The sequence below is a fragment of the Hippopotamus amphibius genome, chromosome 3 (genome assembly GCF_030028045.1).
Source record: "Hippopotamus amphibius kiboko isolate mHipAmp2 chromosome 3, mHipAmp2.hap2, whole genome shotgun sequence".
Classification (NCBI taxonomy): Eukaryota; Metazoa; Chordata; class Mammalia; order Artiodactyla; family Hippopotamidae; genus Hippopotamus; species Hippopotamus amphibius.
In genome coordinates, this window is record NC_080188.1 from 154,879,017 (window position 1) to 154,894,464 (window position 15,448).

Sequence of the window (15,448 nt, forward strand, 5' to 3'; positions counted from 1 at the left end):
TTTTTTTTTTCTTTTCCATTATGGCCTATGACAGGATATTGAATATAGTTCCCTGTGCTAGGCAATAGGACCTTGTTGTTTTTCCATTGTATATATAATAGTTTGCATCTGCTGGTACCAAACTCCCAGTCCAACACTCCCCTGCCTCCTCCCCCTTGGCAACCACACGTCTGTTCTCTATGCATGATAGCTTATTTTGGATGTCTTACTCCTCTACCTGACTGTGGGACCACTGAGGTCCACATCTCCAGCCCTAGCCTGACAACTCAAGAATGTTTATGGAATGGAATTACTTCCATTTTTTAGATGAGGAAACTGAGGCTCAGAAAGAACTCATATGTCTTAACCAGGGGTCCCCTTGAAAGCATGAGGGCAGGATCAAACCCAGATCATCCTGGCTGTGGATATCACACCTGGGACCACCAAACTTCTCATCAGTAAATTTCCCCCATCATCGTGAGGGACTGACATGGGGTTGCCCATCTCTTCTTTTGCCAAGTAAGGACAATGGAATAAAAAACAAGCAAGCTACCATCAACTAACACCCCTGTGTCATAAAAGTGACTCAGCAGGAAGGACATAGCTTCAAGAACGAAGGACACTCCTTCTCCAGAAACGACAGATGCTAACTACACACAGACACTGGCTGTGGGCTGATGGAGCTGCCCTGTGACTAAGCACCTGGCCATCATTTTACTGTGTTTGTGGAGGATCGGTAATCACGTATCACCCTACAAAGTCAAATAGCATCCCTCACCTTCCAGGGAGTGGCATGAGCTGGTACACCTGCGTTACTGACTGTGGGATAGAGCTACACTTCCCGACCACGTGCTAGAGATAGCCACCTTCCTTTTAACACGAGACGGTGAGGGCTGGGGGCCAAGAGGGGACGCATTAAGAATAGCCCACGGGGGGCACACCCTGAGATTAAGGCAAGGGGGTGTAAGGATGGCAAGCTCGAGCCCTCCCCCTGGGCAGCTGCTGGGGTGGCTGCTGTCCCTCTCCGCTGCGGACGACCCACAGGGCAGGGCCAGGCTGACAAGGGACAGCAGGCTTTTCACAGCGGGGAGCCCTCCGAACGCCCATCCTCATTCGCTCCTTTCCTCAATTCAGAATCACTGCCATGATGACCTTCTGTCCCCTTGGTTGCATGTGGCAGAAAAATGAAACAGGCTGAGCCCCCTCCAGTGCAAATCTCTCAAGGACCCTCTTCTGAGTTTCCGAACTCCACATCAGAACGGCATTAAAACCCTGCTAACACTTCCAGGAGGCCGTCCCTGATCTTCCTCTCCTCTCTCCCCCTTACCTCCCCCACAGTGTGGGCCGTGTGCCCCTCCTTTGGGGCCCCATCAGCAGTCCTTACCCATATAATGCCTGTACTGCAGCTACTCCTGTGCCGATCTGTCTCCCTTACAAGAGCGAGGGGCCCTGGAGCCCTGCACGGGACCTGAGACACATGACACATTCAACACCTGCTTGTTGAAAGACCACACCAAGGGGTCTATATCTATCCATCATTTTGATTGGAGGATGTCAGCAACTCCTGCAGGCTTGATTATTCAACTTGGACCAATACTTGGCACCATAGGGCTTCTCTCCCATCAATGAGGATTGAACTAGATCATCACCTCTCAAACTCTTACTAAATTAGAGTCTCCAGGGGTGAGGTACAGGACTGTATTTTTTAGAAACTCCACGAATGATAATCAGCTGGATTGAGGGACCACTGACGGTGGACTCTAAGGAAGCTTTATGCTTCTGTGGTTCCAGAACTGGAGTACTGTTGAAAACTGTTTCAACAAGCAATTAATTAAGAAGGTGAGCAATCCTGCCCCACCCACATCCCTCCCTGTGTCCAATATGTACTTTTCTGGACACTCCTGAGTTCCCCCATCGTGGGTGCAGCCCTGGCAGGTGCTACTCACCCTTGACAGAGCCCGACTGGCCAACATCTCGAAGGCTTGTACCACATTGATGTCATTCTTGGCACTGACTTCAAAATAGGGAATATCTTTCTCTTTACACCAGTCTTGGGCCACCTCCTGCGGCACCTGCATGAGGGGAAGAAAGGATCACTGTTCCTCTCTCCCCATCCCCACGTCCCCACCATGGCTATCACCAGCATCACAGCCCCTGTTCCTCTATCCCCATCCCCACGTCCCCACCATGGCTATCACCAGCATCACAGCCCCACCCCCCCCACCACTCCCATTATTGAGAACTTTCCATGTGTCCGTAAGTTTACACGTGTTATTTTTCAACATAAGCCAATGAGGTGGCTATTGTTAGCTCTACTTTACACACGAGGAGACCAAGGACTGAAGTGTATGGGGCTGAGCAGGATTTGAACACAGGCTTGGCAGAATTAGAGCCCTTTGCAGTATACCCTCTTCTTAAGGCCTACACTAGGAGCTTCTTCCTGCCATTGGCTCCTTCCTTAGTCCCTTCAAAGGGAAGTGGACGTGACAAACACTAGCCAGGGATGGAGGACTTCCTTCTCCTGGGCTGGCTGACCAGGCCCACGCTGCTGGGTAGAGACTCAGGTCCCTGCAAACCCTTCTTCCCCAGGGAGAGCCCTAGGAATAGTTCATAAGCTCATACTTTGGGCCAGATACTGGGTCGGACATCTGATCATATTAACTCACTTAATCCTCCAACAACCTTGTGAGATGGGTCTTTTTAGCTCCATTTATAGACAAGAACACTGAGGCTCAGAGAAGTTCAGCAGCTTGCCTCAGATCACACAGCTAAGGAAGGCAGAGCTTGAATGCAGCCCCAGCTCTGTGCTGCCCTCTGCAGGGCACCACAAGGAACTGTGCTGCTGTTCTGTTTCTCCCACTGGACTCTCTGTCTCTTGAGCTCAGGGTCAGGACTTTTTAGCTCTTGGCCTGGCACCATGAACCAGTCAGCACAGGCTGAATGAATACATCTCTGCCCAAATGCAAATGCCAATCATAGTTTGAGGACGTTGGATTGGAGAATGCTGTGGCAGCCCTGTGGGTTACTTCCAAAGACAACTGGTTCAGGATGAAATTAGGACACTCCCTAACACCATACACAAAAATAAACTCCAAATGGATTAAAGACCTAAACATAAGGCCAGACACTATAAAACTCCTAGAGGAAAACAGAGGAAGAACACTCTTTGATATAAATCACAGCAAGATCTTTTTTGCCCCACCTCCTAGAGTAATGGAAATAAAAACAAAAATAAATACGTGGGATCTAATGAAACTTAAAAGCTTCTGCACAGCAAAGGAAACTATAAGCAAGACAAAAAGACAACCCTCAGAATGGGAGAAAATATTTGCAAATGAATCAACAGACAAAGGATTAATCTCCAAAGTATATAAACAGTTCATCCAGCTCAATATTAAAAAAACAAACAACCCAATCAAAAAATGGGCAGAAGACCTACATAGGCATTTATCCAAAGAAGACATACAGATGGCCAAGAGGCACATGAAAAACTGCTCAACATCACTAATTATTAGAGAAATGCAAATCAAAACTACAATGAGGTATCACCTCACACCGGTTAGAATGGGCATCTTCAGAAAATCAACAAACAGTAAATGCTGGAGAGGGTGTGGAGAAAAGGGAACTCTCTTGCATTGCTGGTGGGAATGTAAATTGATACAGCCACTATGGAGAACAATATGGAGGTTCCTTGAAAAACTAAAAATAAAGTTACCATATGACCCAGCAATCCCACTACTGGGCATATATCCAGAGAACACCATAATTCAAAAAGACACGTGCACCCCAATCTTGATTGCAGCACTATTTACAAGAGCCAGGGCATGGAAGCAACCTAAATGTCCATCAACAGATGAATGGATAAAAAAGATGTGGTACATATATACAATGGAATATTACTCAGCTGTAAAAAGGAACAAAACTGGGACATTTGTAGAGACATGGATGGACCTAGAGACTGTCATACAGAGTGAAGTGAGTCAGAAAGAGAAAAACAAATATCGTATATTAACACATATATGAGGAGTATAGGAAAATGGTACAAATCAACCGGTTTGCATGGCAGAAATAGAGACACAGATGCAGAAAACAAACATGATCACCAAGTGGGGAAAGCGGGGGGGTGGGGGGGACGGGGATGAATTAGGAAATTGAGATTGCCATATATACATTACTAATAAGAAAGAAAATCAAATTGTACACTTGAAAAAAAAAAGACAATTGGTTCAACTGAGTTTAGTCTAATCAATTCTTTTGGGGAAGAGGGAATGACCACATATTGCTATTTGCTGTGCCTGGTACTTTATAACCATTATTTCCCTTTATTTAAGGGAGCCAAGGTTTTTCTCATGGAGAAAGTATCATTCTGCCCCTTTCCCTGAACACAGGACAGCCAAGGGGAGATCAGAGACTATCCCTCGTCAAATTGTCTCCTGCAGGTTCCGGAAAGTCTATCTTCCTGGGGTTAAAGAAAACGTCACTGTCCCCTGTCTCTTCGGTCCTTGCTGCCCTGGCCTCAGGAGTGGCAGCAGGGCCCAGGGGCTCATGGCTCTCTTTCACAAAGCCTCTGTGGTCCACCGGCGTTGCTCTGGTATTGTGAGGCTCGCTTTCTAAGACTGGAGGCTAGAAACGGGGGTCAGCTAAGCAGCCTGCCCTTCGGGGAGCCTGATGACACCTCCACCCCCCATGCTCAGTCTCCCAGGAGCTGCTGCACGTGAGCAGAGCAGGGAGAGACCCCAGGCCCTGGTCTTGGCCTCTGATCTCTACAGTCCTCCTGACTTTTGGGGCAAGGGGTCTCCGAACTGGCCAGGACCGCTCCCTTCTGTGGAGCATAGACAGATGCCCCTGACCTGGTGAGCAACCAAGAAGCCTCACAGCTCGGGGAAAATCCTGAACTATTTGGCTGAAGAATCGAGGACGGCCAGGTTGCTGATTATTGCTGTTCTCACTAGTGACGCACAAATAAGTAAGCATTAGAAATTAACGTTATAATACCTTGATGGCATCGTAGGAATGCAAAGGGCTTTGTATCTTTTAAAGTCCTTTACAAGACTTTAGGGCAAGGACTGGACTTACCCTTCTCACTGCTCCCTCCTTCTTTATATCCTACCCACCAGGTAATGAGCATTTTTCTGGACACATCATTGGTGCTCAAGAGTTGCAGTAAAAATGGAAGTGAATTGAAATGACGTCAAGTGTCTCTGCTTCTCCAGAAGGCAGGGAGGTTCTTCATATCTCATGGCATGAGAAGCAGAAACCCAGATTGGTGCCCAAGGTCACCCAAAGACAGAGCTAGGAAGACAAGCCCATACTTACAGCCCGATGGATCTCTGCTGTCTCTTCTCTACCACTGACAGTGACTGGGCCTCTTCTCACTTCTCCCTGCTCTTTCTCTGTCCAATTTTTATGGAGTGATTAAATACACACTCTAGGATATCAGTTGAGATTGTGTTGCAAATTAACATTCTTTTTATTTCCCCTCACCTCTCCCACGCAACTTCAGAAAGTTGCCCTGGGAAGAAAACTCAGAGTGCCGTACATGGGGACACGGGAAGTATGAAAATTTTGAAAGTGTTACTTCCATTGATTTTGTTTTGGCTGACAATATATTATTAACATTTTACTTTTCCTGTTAAAATTTTCTTATTCATCAGAGGTCAAATGTTTGACAAAATTAGTCCATTTGGAGACTTCCTTGGTGGAGCGGTGGTTAAGAATCCACCTGCCAGTGCAGGGGACGTGGGTTTTATCCCTGGTCCGGAAAGATCTCACATGCTGCTGAGCAGCTAAGCCCGTGCGCCACAACTACTGAAGCCCGCATGCCTAGAGCCCGTGCTCTGCAACAAGAGAAGCCACCGCACTGAGAAGCCCAAGCACCGCAACGAAAAGTAGCCCCTGCTCACCACAACTAGATAGAGCAAGCCTGCGCACAGCAACGAAGACCTAACACAGCCAGAAAAAAAGTTAGTCCATTTTGCAGACATTTGTTTATGATGCTTTTCCATCTCATATGATCATTTGTGTGTGTCAAGATTAATGTGTCAGATACATCTTAAACCAATCAAAAATAACAAAGACTATCTTCAGAAAACATAGTTGCAATGTTACGAATCAGCAGTAAGTCAGAAACTGCCTGCCTGAGCATAGAACAAAGAATTCACATAGTAGTGAATAGATTCCTTGTAACATAGATGCTAGAAGCGCTGTTCTTTCTAATGAACTACTATTTTTTTCACTTTTACCTTCTGTAGAGGGAGTAGGGTTTTAAGAAAAATCTAAGTCAGTAATTTCTTTCAAATTATCCTAGTGAGATATTGATTGGTTGATTGATTGAAGTAAAATATACATAAACATAAAATCTACCATTTTAACTATATTTAAGTGTATAGTTCAGTGGCATTAGTACATTCACATCATTGTGCAACCATCACCACTGCTCATTTCCACAGCTTTTTCCATCATCCCACATCTAGCATATATGTTTTAAATATTCATTTTCTTTTTGTGAATTAGGAAGAGCTTCCCTATCTTCCCAGCCCACACCTTGGAGATATTAAATTAAGAAGGAGGGTAACAGGACTTCCCAGGTGGCGCAGTGGTAAAGAATCCGCCTGCCAATGCAGGGGACATGGGTTCGAGCCCTGCCCTAGGAAGATTCCACATGCCACAGAGCAACTAAGCCCGTGCGCCACAACAATTGAGCCTGTGCTCTAGAGCCTGTGAGCCACAGCTACTGAGCCTATGTGCCGCAACAATTGAAGCCCTCGTGCCTAGGGCCCATGCTCCACAACAAGAGAAGCCACTACAATGTGGAGCCTGTGCACCACAACGAAGAGTAGCCCCCGCTTGCAGAAACTAGAGAAAGCCCATGTGCAGCAACGAAGACCCAACGCAGCTAATAAATAAATAAATAAATAAATAAATAAATAAATTTATAAAAAAAAAGGGAGGGTAACCATCACTTCCATATATTAAGATTGCCATATGCTTTATAGACATCATTGCCTATAACCCTCAAATAATGTCATGAAATCTGAGTCTGATCTCTGTTCCACAGAGAAGCTGGAACTGGCCGAGGACACATATGAATTTGAGCCCAGAGAAGGAGTTCCTTCAGGTGGTCCTCAGCTCTTATCCACTCAAACCTGTGCAAGTGAGGACTGCCTCCAGCCTGGCTCTCCAAGCCCAGGGTCCGCCTCTTAGCGACTGGCAGCCTCCTCTGCTCGGTCTGTGTCGTTTAAGGGCAGCCGTTTCCCAGCTTCACCTCTGGCTTCACCATCCTGGGTCTCTGGATTGAAGTCCCTCCGCTCTCCCCACTCCCAGTTCCTCCTCTCCACTTCCCTGTGCTCATTTAATCACTGCGAGCACTTCCTCACCTCTGTTCCTCCTGCTCTGCCTCCCTGCAAACCCTTCCCCTGTCGCCCTCTCCAGTGGGGGCTATTTCCACACCCTACTCACCAGAGATCCCAGAGACTGGGTTGGGCTTAACTGCTTCTTTCAAACTTGTATCCTTCCTCTCTCTTCAGGACAAAGCTCATCCTCCTGTGGCTGGGATTGGACCCCGTCTACCCCTCTGAGTCATCACCTACACCTCCCATCCTGCCAGGTACCCCCTCGTTCACTGAACACTTGCCGTCTGGTGAAGCTTCCTCTCCACGCAGTCCCCATCTCTCACCAGAGCCTCACACAGCCGTCTTCACCTTCTCTCCACTCAGCCCCTCCCTCCCAGGCCCAGACCCAGGGCCTCCATAAACCATTATGTCTGGTCTCCTTTCCCCTCCCTCCTTCTGCCCTGCTCTTCAACCTCTGACAGCCCCCTGCTCTTCAGCCTCTCCCTGTCTCTCCTCTTTCCTCCATGGGTTCTCAGTGCCCTCACACCTCTGTTCTTCAGCTGCTTTTGTCTGGTGAAACCTTCCATCAGGTCCCTGGCTTTTACCCCAGGCACTGCTGTTGAAGACAAACACAACACAGAGTCCACTTCAAACTCCCGGTCTCCCTGAGCCCTTGGTGTCACCCATCAGTTCTGGTCTTTGCCTTTGACTAGCTCCTTCACCCGTTTATCTCCAGAGTAACTGGCACAGCTTCACCATGACTCTCGAGACTCCTCCTGGGCTCCCATCCTCCTCTCTCTCAACCTCTTATTTCACCAAGGAAAAGTCAGACTCTCAGTCTTGAACTCCCTTGACTTCCCACCCTATGACTTACAGATGTAGGAAGCAAGATGTTAAAGTGGAAGTTTCAGCAGAGACACTACAATTTGATAGATGCCAGATATCAAGTTGGTTGGGAGACAGACCGCCCCTGGGACCATGCACACTTCCAAAGGTTCATGACCAAGAATCCGCTAGATGACTCCAGACCCCCCAGCATGGATATAAAGGACTGAAAAGGAGGGTTAGAAAGGATTTTTTTTGGAGAGAGTTGTGTTGGGGGTACACCCCCTACAAGAGGGAGACCGTGTAAGGCCTCACCTCTGGCCAAAAGAGGGCTTCAAGGAGGCCACTTGGAAAGGTTAACATATGACCCTTGGAGTTTGGTGGCTACAGTGGAATGGTATCTGATTGCATTTAACGGATTTAAGGCAAGAGGCAACAGGGCAGAGAGAGGACAGACTGCGCTGAGAAAAAATTACCCTTGGTCCTAGAATGGAGCCAGGATGCACAGGTATGCCTTGTGAAGGAGAGGCAGGCTCCACAGAGAGCTAGCCAGCCTGGAGCTGCTGTAAACCCCCCCAGGAAGAGAATCTGCAGGAGGAAGACACCCCACTGGGGTCCCCTTAAACTCTTAAACTCCTAAATTAGGAGTTGAGGAGAGAGAGGAAGGATATGCAAGACCCTTGTCACAGGAAGTACAGTTAAATGTTCCCAGTGGAGGCTTCTTAGCACACAAAGGAGAAACCCACCAAGAGACAGTTTGAAATACCTGCTGGGCCTGGAGAGCACAAACTATTTTAAGACAGTACCAGTCAAATAAGGATTTTTCTGTGGTCCTAACCTCCCACCCCTCTTTTTGCTTCATTCTTGATGGGGTCTGAAACCAAAATTATCCTGAGAAGGGGAGGAAATGTGGACACAAAGAGTTGACAATGAGATGCCCCTCCTAGATCACAATGTTCTCACCTGCAGCTGGATCCGTGGGGAAAAGAGAGATCCCTTGGCTGTGAATGAACTTAAGACTTTGATTCTTATTTGAGATTGGATATTTGTAATTAGAGAATTGACACTAAATTTGCAACCTGAAGTGACCATAGAATTGATGACTTCTAGATTTCTCTTTCCAGCACAGACTTCTCCTTTGAAGTTTCATTCTTACGTGTTCTAAAGCCTACTGGTCATCCAATTAGTTGTTCTGCATGTCAAAACAAACTCTTTCTCTGAACAGGAGGCTCTTCTTTATGGAGGCCATAGCTTAGTTGGAAGCACCATCATCCATCCCTCCACCCACCCATCCATCCACCCACCGGTTTATCCTTCCAAATGATGCCTTAGTTCTCCTGCCACTTCTCTCTATTTGAACCCTTGTGAAAATGTGGTTCAAATATGATGACTTAGCTCCCCATTTATTTTCTCTATTTGAAACAGACAACTTGTTCAAATGCTCTTTTTGGTGTCCTTTGGGCTTTGTTTGGCACAAGAGCATCTTTTATAAATTGCCTACTTTTATTTATTTATTTTTTATTCTTTGCTCATTGGTAAGCAATGATGAACAGAGCTCTACTCTGTGCTCCTGCAACGGTAAACACCTACATTAGTGTGGTCACTGCAGCCATGGGGCAAGCAGATCATTCATCACGTGCTTGGTCACATGATGTAGAATATGCTTCAGCTAATAAAAAATAAATACTGTATTACTGCTTTCCCAGAAGATTTGTAGATTCAAGAACTCATAACTGCAGACCCCCCACCTGACCCTGTTCTACAGGTTAATTCAAATCCCGCCTGCCTACTTCTGATGCCTTCATTCTTCCATTCCCTGTCTCTAGACAAAATTACCTTTCGTTCTCAGCTCACATCATGCTATTTCTTACCTTTGCTCATGCTGTTTCTTCAGCCTGGAGCCCACTTCCTCTAGGAAGCCCTTTCTATACTCTGGGCTTGAGCAGATAGATGCCCTTTCACTACGGTCCCCAAATATCCAAGGTGTATCTCTACTATTGCTTATGATTTATCTTATTGTATCATAATTGTCTTTTAAATTATCTACACCCATTACTAGACTGTGAAATTCTTAAGGTAAGGGCCATGTCTGATTCAGCTCTGTATGTGTGGGACTTAACCCAGTGCCTGCCATATAGCGGGTCCTCACATGCTTGGTGAATGAATGAATGAGTCAGTGGTACCTGCCGGTCTGCCAGATCGATCTTGTTCCCCAGCACCACCATGGGGTAGGACTGCTCCATTGGAATGGTTTTGGCCAGAACATCACCCCGCCAGGTTTCCAGGGCTTCAAAGGACTCCAGGTCAGTGACATCAAAAGCCAGGATGCAGCCATCAGAGCCTTTGTAGAATGTAGACACCATGGAGCGGAATCGCTCCTGTCCACCTGTGTCCCAGATCTGGAGGGGAAGAGCAGTGGCCCCATGGGGCTGTGATGAGTGGCTGAAGGTATGCCCAACCAGGTCACATCATGTCAAAGCTTCCTTTTCTGCGCAGGGGGCAGGTAGCCCTGGCAGAGGTGCATGTGGTCCTTTCATGCATGGGCATCACATACCCTGTCAGAATTTCTGTGCTAATATTTAACATCCCAAGAGTACTTTCACATCTAAGCCCTCATTCTTCTCCTGGGCCATCAGGACAGGCATTGTTATTCTACCTGATAGATTTGGACCTTGGGAATGATTTGCTCAAGTCCACTTGGCAATTTTTCCAGGGAACCCGAGCTTTAGAGTGGGGCCTCCTAACTCTGGATTAGTGCTCTTCCTTCTAGATCAGTGATCTGTAAATTTTTTCATAAACGGCCACCTAATAAATAACGTAGGCTTTGCAGACTATACTGTCTGTTGCCGCTACTCAGTTCTGCTGTTGTGCTATGAAAGCAGGCATAAGACCATGAGTAAACAAATGGTCAGGGCTCTGTTCCAATAAAACTTTATTTTCAAAAGCAGATGGTGGGCCAGATTTGGCCCGTGAGTTGAAGTTTGCTGATCTATGCTCTAGACCCTTCTAGCTTCTGGTGCACATGCTATGTGAGGGGCTGTCCAGGGAATGTGGGGTGATTTTCAGGTGTGTATGTTGAAGAGGGAATGGGAGGGCTGCTCACCTGTAGCTTCAGAGTTGTATCATCCAGTACGATAATCTTGGAGAGGATGCTGGCTCCCAGTGTGGTCTGATAGTCCTCGTAAAACGTCTTGTGCACATATCGGTGGAGGAGGGAGGTCTTCCCAACACTGAGGGAAAAAACCCAGACACGTGAACACACACACACACACACTCACATCCATACCATTCTCAACATCTTCCCATGCCCCTCTTGCTACCGTCTCTCTGTGAGATTTTGAATTTCTAACATTTGCAGTTTGAGTAGCAAGGGACTAGGGAATGGACTCTACAAGTAGGGACCAAAATGAGCAGAGACGTTTGCAGAGAGCTGAGTACTTCACGGCAAAATGGTCAGGTGTTTCCCGTATGTGGCAGGAGGTAGGAGGGCAGAGAGATGCTAACCTAGTTAACTGCGGAGTTAACTGCAGAGCCGGGGTCTTTCTCCTATCTCAGCTTTCTTCCTTTGGGTAGAACACCCTCCCTGGTGCCACTGTGAATCAGAAAGGGACCCATGGAAGGTGGGAGCACATCCAGGATGTCTCACTGTCCTTGGGTAGGGGCTGCTTCCCAACCGTCAGACCCCGAGCTGAACTTGGCTTACCCCAGGGCTCCGATGATGATCAGCTTGAGATCCACCTTCTTCCGGGGATTCATGAAGGGCCTTCAGAGCCTGTTGGGAAACAGAAGTCATCCACATGCTGGCCAGAGTCCCCTGTGGCCATTGTCACTGGGGCTGGCCTCTACTTTCCCCTCGTCCTGTGTGGATCTATGCCCTGGGCTTGGGTGGGTTTGTTCTCTGAAAGAGATGGATGAATCAGCAGCCCTTACACACCCACCTCCTCACTTCCCCTGGGGGTCTCCACAGGAGAGGCACACCCCTCACCTTTCAGCTCCACCAGCCCTGCTCTTGGAGGCAGCAGCCTGGAGCACCAAGGCCGGACTGGACTGAACAGAGGCCTTGCAGACGGTCAAGCCTGGAGCCAGGGATGGAGGGCAGTGCGGGAAGAGGAGATGGGGGTGGGACAAGGCATCCATTGTTAGGACTGCTGAGAGGCTTTGGATAGAAGAGTGCCCCTCCTCCAGTCCGAGGTGTTGCTGCATTGGCAGAATCAAAAGGCTCTTCTCTAATGCAGCTGGTGGGGTATAATTGGTACATGTTTCTGGAAAGCTGCTTGGCAGCAAGTATGGAGAGCCTTAAAAATGTCCCTGTCCTCCACTTCTAGGAATTCGTCCTAAAAAAATCATATAAAATGCAGGCAAAGACTCTTGTTCAAGAATGTTCTTCCCCAGTGTCATTTATAAACATCCAATAATAAAGAAGTGGGTAAAAAAAATCATGGCACAAAATGAACCATTAAGCAGTCATTAAAATGGAGTTTGTGAGCATATATTATAAAGTGGGAAAATGCTTATGCCAAAGGCTCTAAATGAAAACAGAGGACACTAAACTGTATACAGCATACTCCCTCCCCCCTGGCCCTGTCAAGTATTGAAATGAATTCCTACTTGCATGGAAGAAGATCTAGAAAGAAATATATGAAAAATGTAAGTGGTTAATTCTGGGTGGTAGGAAATTACAATTTTAATTTTGTTCTCTATACTTTTTAGTATGTTCCAGTTATTTTTAACAATAAACTTGTCAAACATGTTTTGTTCCTATAAGAGAAAAATACTTGTATGTATGTTGTATATATATAATTATATATGCATATATATTACTATTATTATTAACAAGATAAAGCAACACCATCTCAGGGAATTGTGCTTAACTAGCTCTCTGGTTCTACCCTTATATGTACACACATATATACTATTCCCAGCTCCTGGGTCTTCTAACTTTGGATGCACTAGGCTTATTGAGTTAACCCTGATCTCTGACTCTGCCTGGGTGAGGTATCAAAAGTTGGCCAGCTTGAGCTTCCCCGGTACTGGGAGAAAGCTCTCAATTGGATGTCCTGAGGTTCTGGTTCTAGTTCTTACTGTGCCACTGTGTGACCTTGGGCCAATTACTTCCCCTCTTTGAGTCTTGGCTTTCCAACTAGAGAATGAGCCATCTGGGCCCCAAAGATCCAAGGCCTCTTCTGGTTGAAAAATGCTTTATCTGCTGGGAGTGTAACTCACTGGGCCGTGAGAGCCTTGCACTGGACCCTGGGAGGAGCAAAAGACAAAGCAAATAGGTGCACCCCCAGGAAGTCATCAGGGGAGAAAGGACAGGGGTGGGTGATTACAGCAGAGAGAGAGTGCAAGGTGCCTCAACGGAGGCCCTGAGAAAGTGCTGTGAGAATTCGGGGCTGGTGGAGAAGCCACCAATCCAACTGGGCCCTGAGGAAATGACACATGTGGCTGGGGGTGATGTTTCAGAAGAGGGAATGAAATAATCAAAGCTCTGGGAAGAGGTGAGTGGAGAAGGTGGATGGTTTACTTTAGGGAAGGGTGAGGTGAAGACTGTGGAGAGAGAAAAGCCTAGAAAGGAAGCAAGATTAAGATGGGTCATGCCAAAGTGAGAGAGTAGCATAGACATATTTACACTACCAGCTGTAAAATAGATAGCTAGTGGGAAGTTGCTGTATAACAAAGGGAGATCAACACGATGATGGGTGATGCCTTAGAGGGCTGGGAAAGGGAGGGTGGGGGGAGTCGCAGGAGGGAGGGGATGTGGGGATATGTGTATAAATACAGCTGATTGACTTTGGTGTACCTCAAAAAGTGGTACAAGAGTGTAAAGCAATTATATTCCAATAAAGAGCTTAAAAAAAAAAATGGGTCACGCATACAGACCAAGGATTCTGTCATTAATTGTCGAACATTTCCCACGCTTCAGACAGCCAGAGGAAGATAATTCAAGGTATAATCTGGGGCTGATATTTTGTAATGGGTGTCACTGCCCACAAGGAAACCAGCCAGAGGAGAAGTGACTCAGAAGGTCCTGAAAAGCACGTGTCTCTGAGCATCAGTTACCACTTGGGAAGGGGAGCAAGGGTGAGCTCTTTCCTAAAGGCTGTGGTTCAACCCACTCACTTAGCCTCAAAAGCCGATGCAGTGCCAGAGCAAGTGAGTCAGAGCAAAAGGGAGGCAGGGGGAAGTGGGAAGGGAACCAGTTTGGCTGACCACCTGCAGGGGCTCCCCTGTAGAGTTAGGGAATCATGAGCTATGAGATGAGTGCAACGGGGGCTCAGAGAAGCCAAGTCACTCGTAACTCATCTAAGGCCCCACACGTCGTGTGTAGATGAGCCGATGTGTGAATCAAAGGCCAGAGAGGGCTGCTTTGTGCGATGTTGCCCCCTGACCTCTTGCGTGTGAACCTGTGGAATCTGTGTGCACAGGATCTAGGGCACTGGGCTCAGGTTTGGTGAACCCCAACAAAACCCTGGTGGAGCTGTAGGGGTTCGAGAGAAAGGCAGCCAAAGTGACAAGAGGCAGAGTGGAAGCCGAATGAATGGGCTGCTGAACAGGAGCTGCTGTGTGTGGACTGACCACAGGGGTCCACAGAGCATCCTGAGTGGGGGAGCAGGTTGACACATCACCGTGCGGAGTGGTCAATGCTCACACTGTAAGCTAACATTTACTCGCCTGGTGTTGCGCAACACCAGGCGAATATACAAATAAACAGATCATCTTGAGGTTAATAAATGAATGCATTATTATACTACATTTAACACACAGTGCATTATTATAATGCATTTATGGCACAAATTAAGGGCTCAAGAAACGTTAGCTATTCTATAGCTATTATTAGCACACAAAAATAGACTGTGGGATGGATGTTACTATCTCTATTTTACCATTGACGAAACAGATGTTTAGAGAAGTTAAGTATGTAGTTCATCTCTAAAAGCACAGTCTGTAAGTGCAGAGCTGGGATTTGAATCCAGGCCTGACTCCAGAGACCACACTCAGCTGCTAGGTCCTACTTACTGCCTTCTGCAAAGCTAGGATGAGGATCACACCCCCTGCCACTTGATGCCCCTGTCGGAGAGTCTTGGGGGCTGAATGGTTTAGGTTTGACATGGTGCAGCAGAGCTGGTGAGCATATGAAGGGAAAGCTGGGGCTGAGGTGCTCTACAGACAATCAAAGACAACACAGAACATAAAACTGGGCAAAGAATACGAGATCTTAAAAATGGTAAGTAGCAAGCTTTGAGAGATACCCAACCTTACTAATTTTTAAAGACGTGCAAAGGTAAAAAATATCACTTGTTTTACACAGCAGT

At 47.0% G+C, this 15,448-nt stretch overlaps 1 protein-coding gene across 7 annotated transcripts in view; it reads right to left on the reverse strand.

Moving 5' to 3' along the window:
- RAB7B (RAB7B, member RAS oncogene family) overlaps window positions 1-15,448 on the reverse strand; it is a 52,391-nt gene that overhangs the window by 32,927 nt on the left and 4,016 nt on the right. For 6 of the 7 annotated variants that reach the window (XR_009052829.1, XM_057729357.1, XM_057729356.1 and 3 more), the window contains exons 2-5: window positions 11,839-11,907; window positions 11,239-11,365; window positions 10,319-10,534; window positions 1,926-2,051 (exon numbers count right to left, since the gene is read on the reverse strand). Coding sequence is in view for 6 of the 7 variants with exons in the window: in XM_057729357.1 (XP_057585340.1) it covers window positions 1,926-2,051; window positions 10,319-10,534; window positions 11,239-11,365; window positions 11,839-11,891 (522 nt within the window). In the remaining variant the exon portion in view is untranslated. Of the gene's footprint in view, window positions 1-1,663; window positions 1,791-1,925; window positions 2,052-10,318; window positions 10,535-11,238; window positions 11,366-11,838; window positions 11,908-15,448 lie in introns of those variants that run through there. The other variant, XM_057729355.1, reaches the window with a different exon arrangement.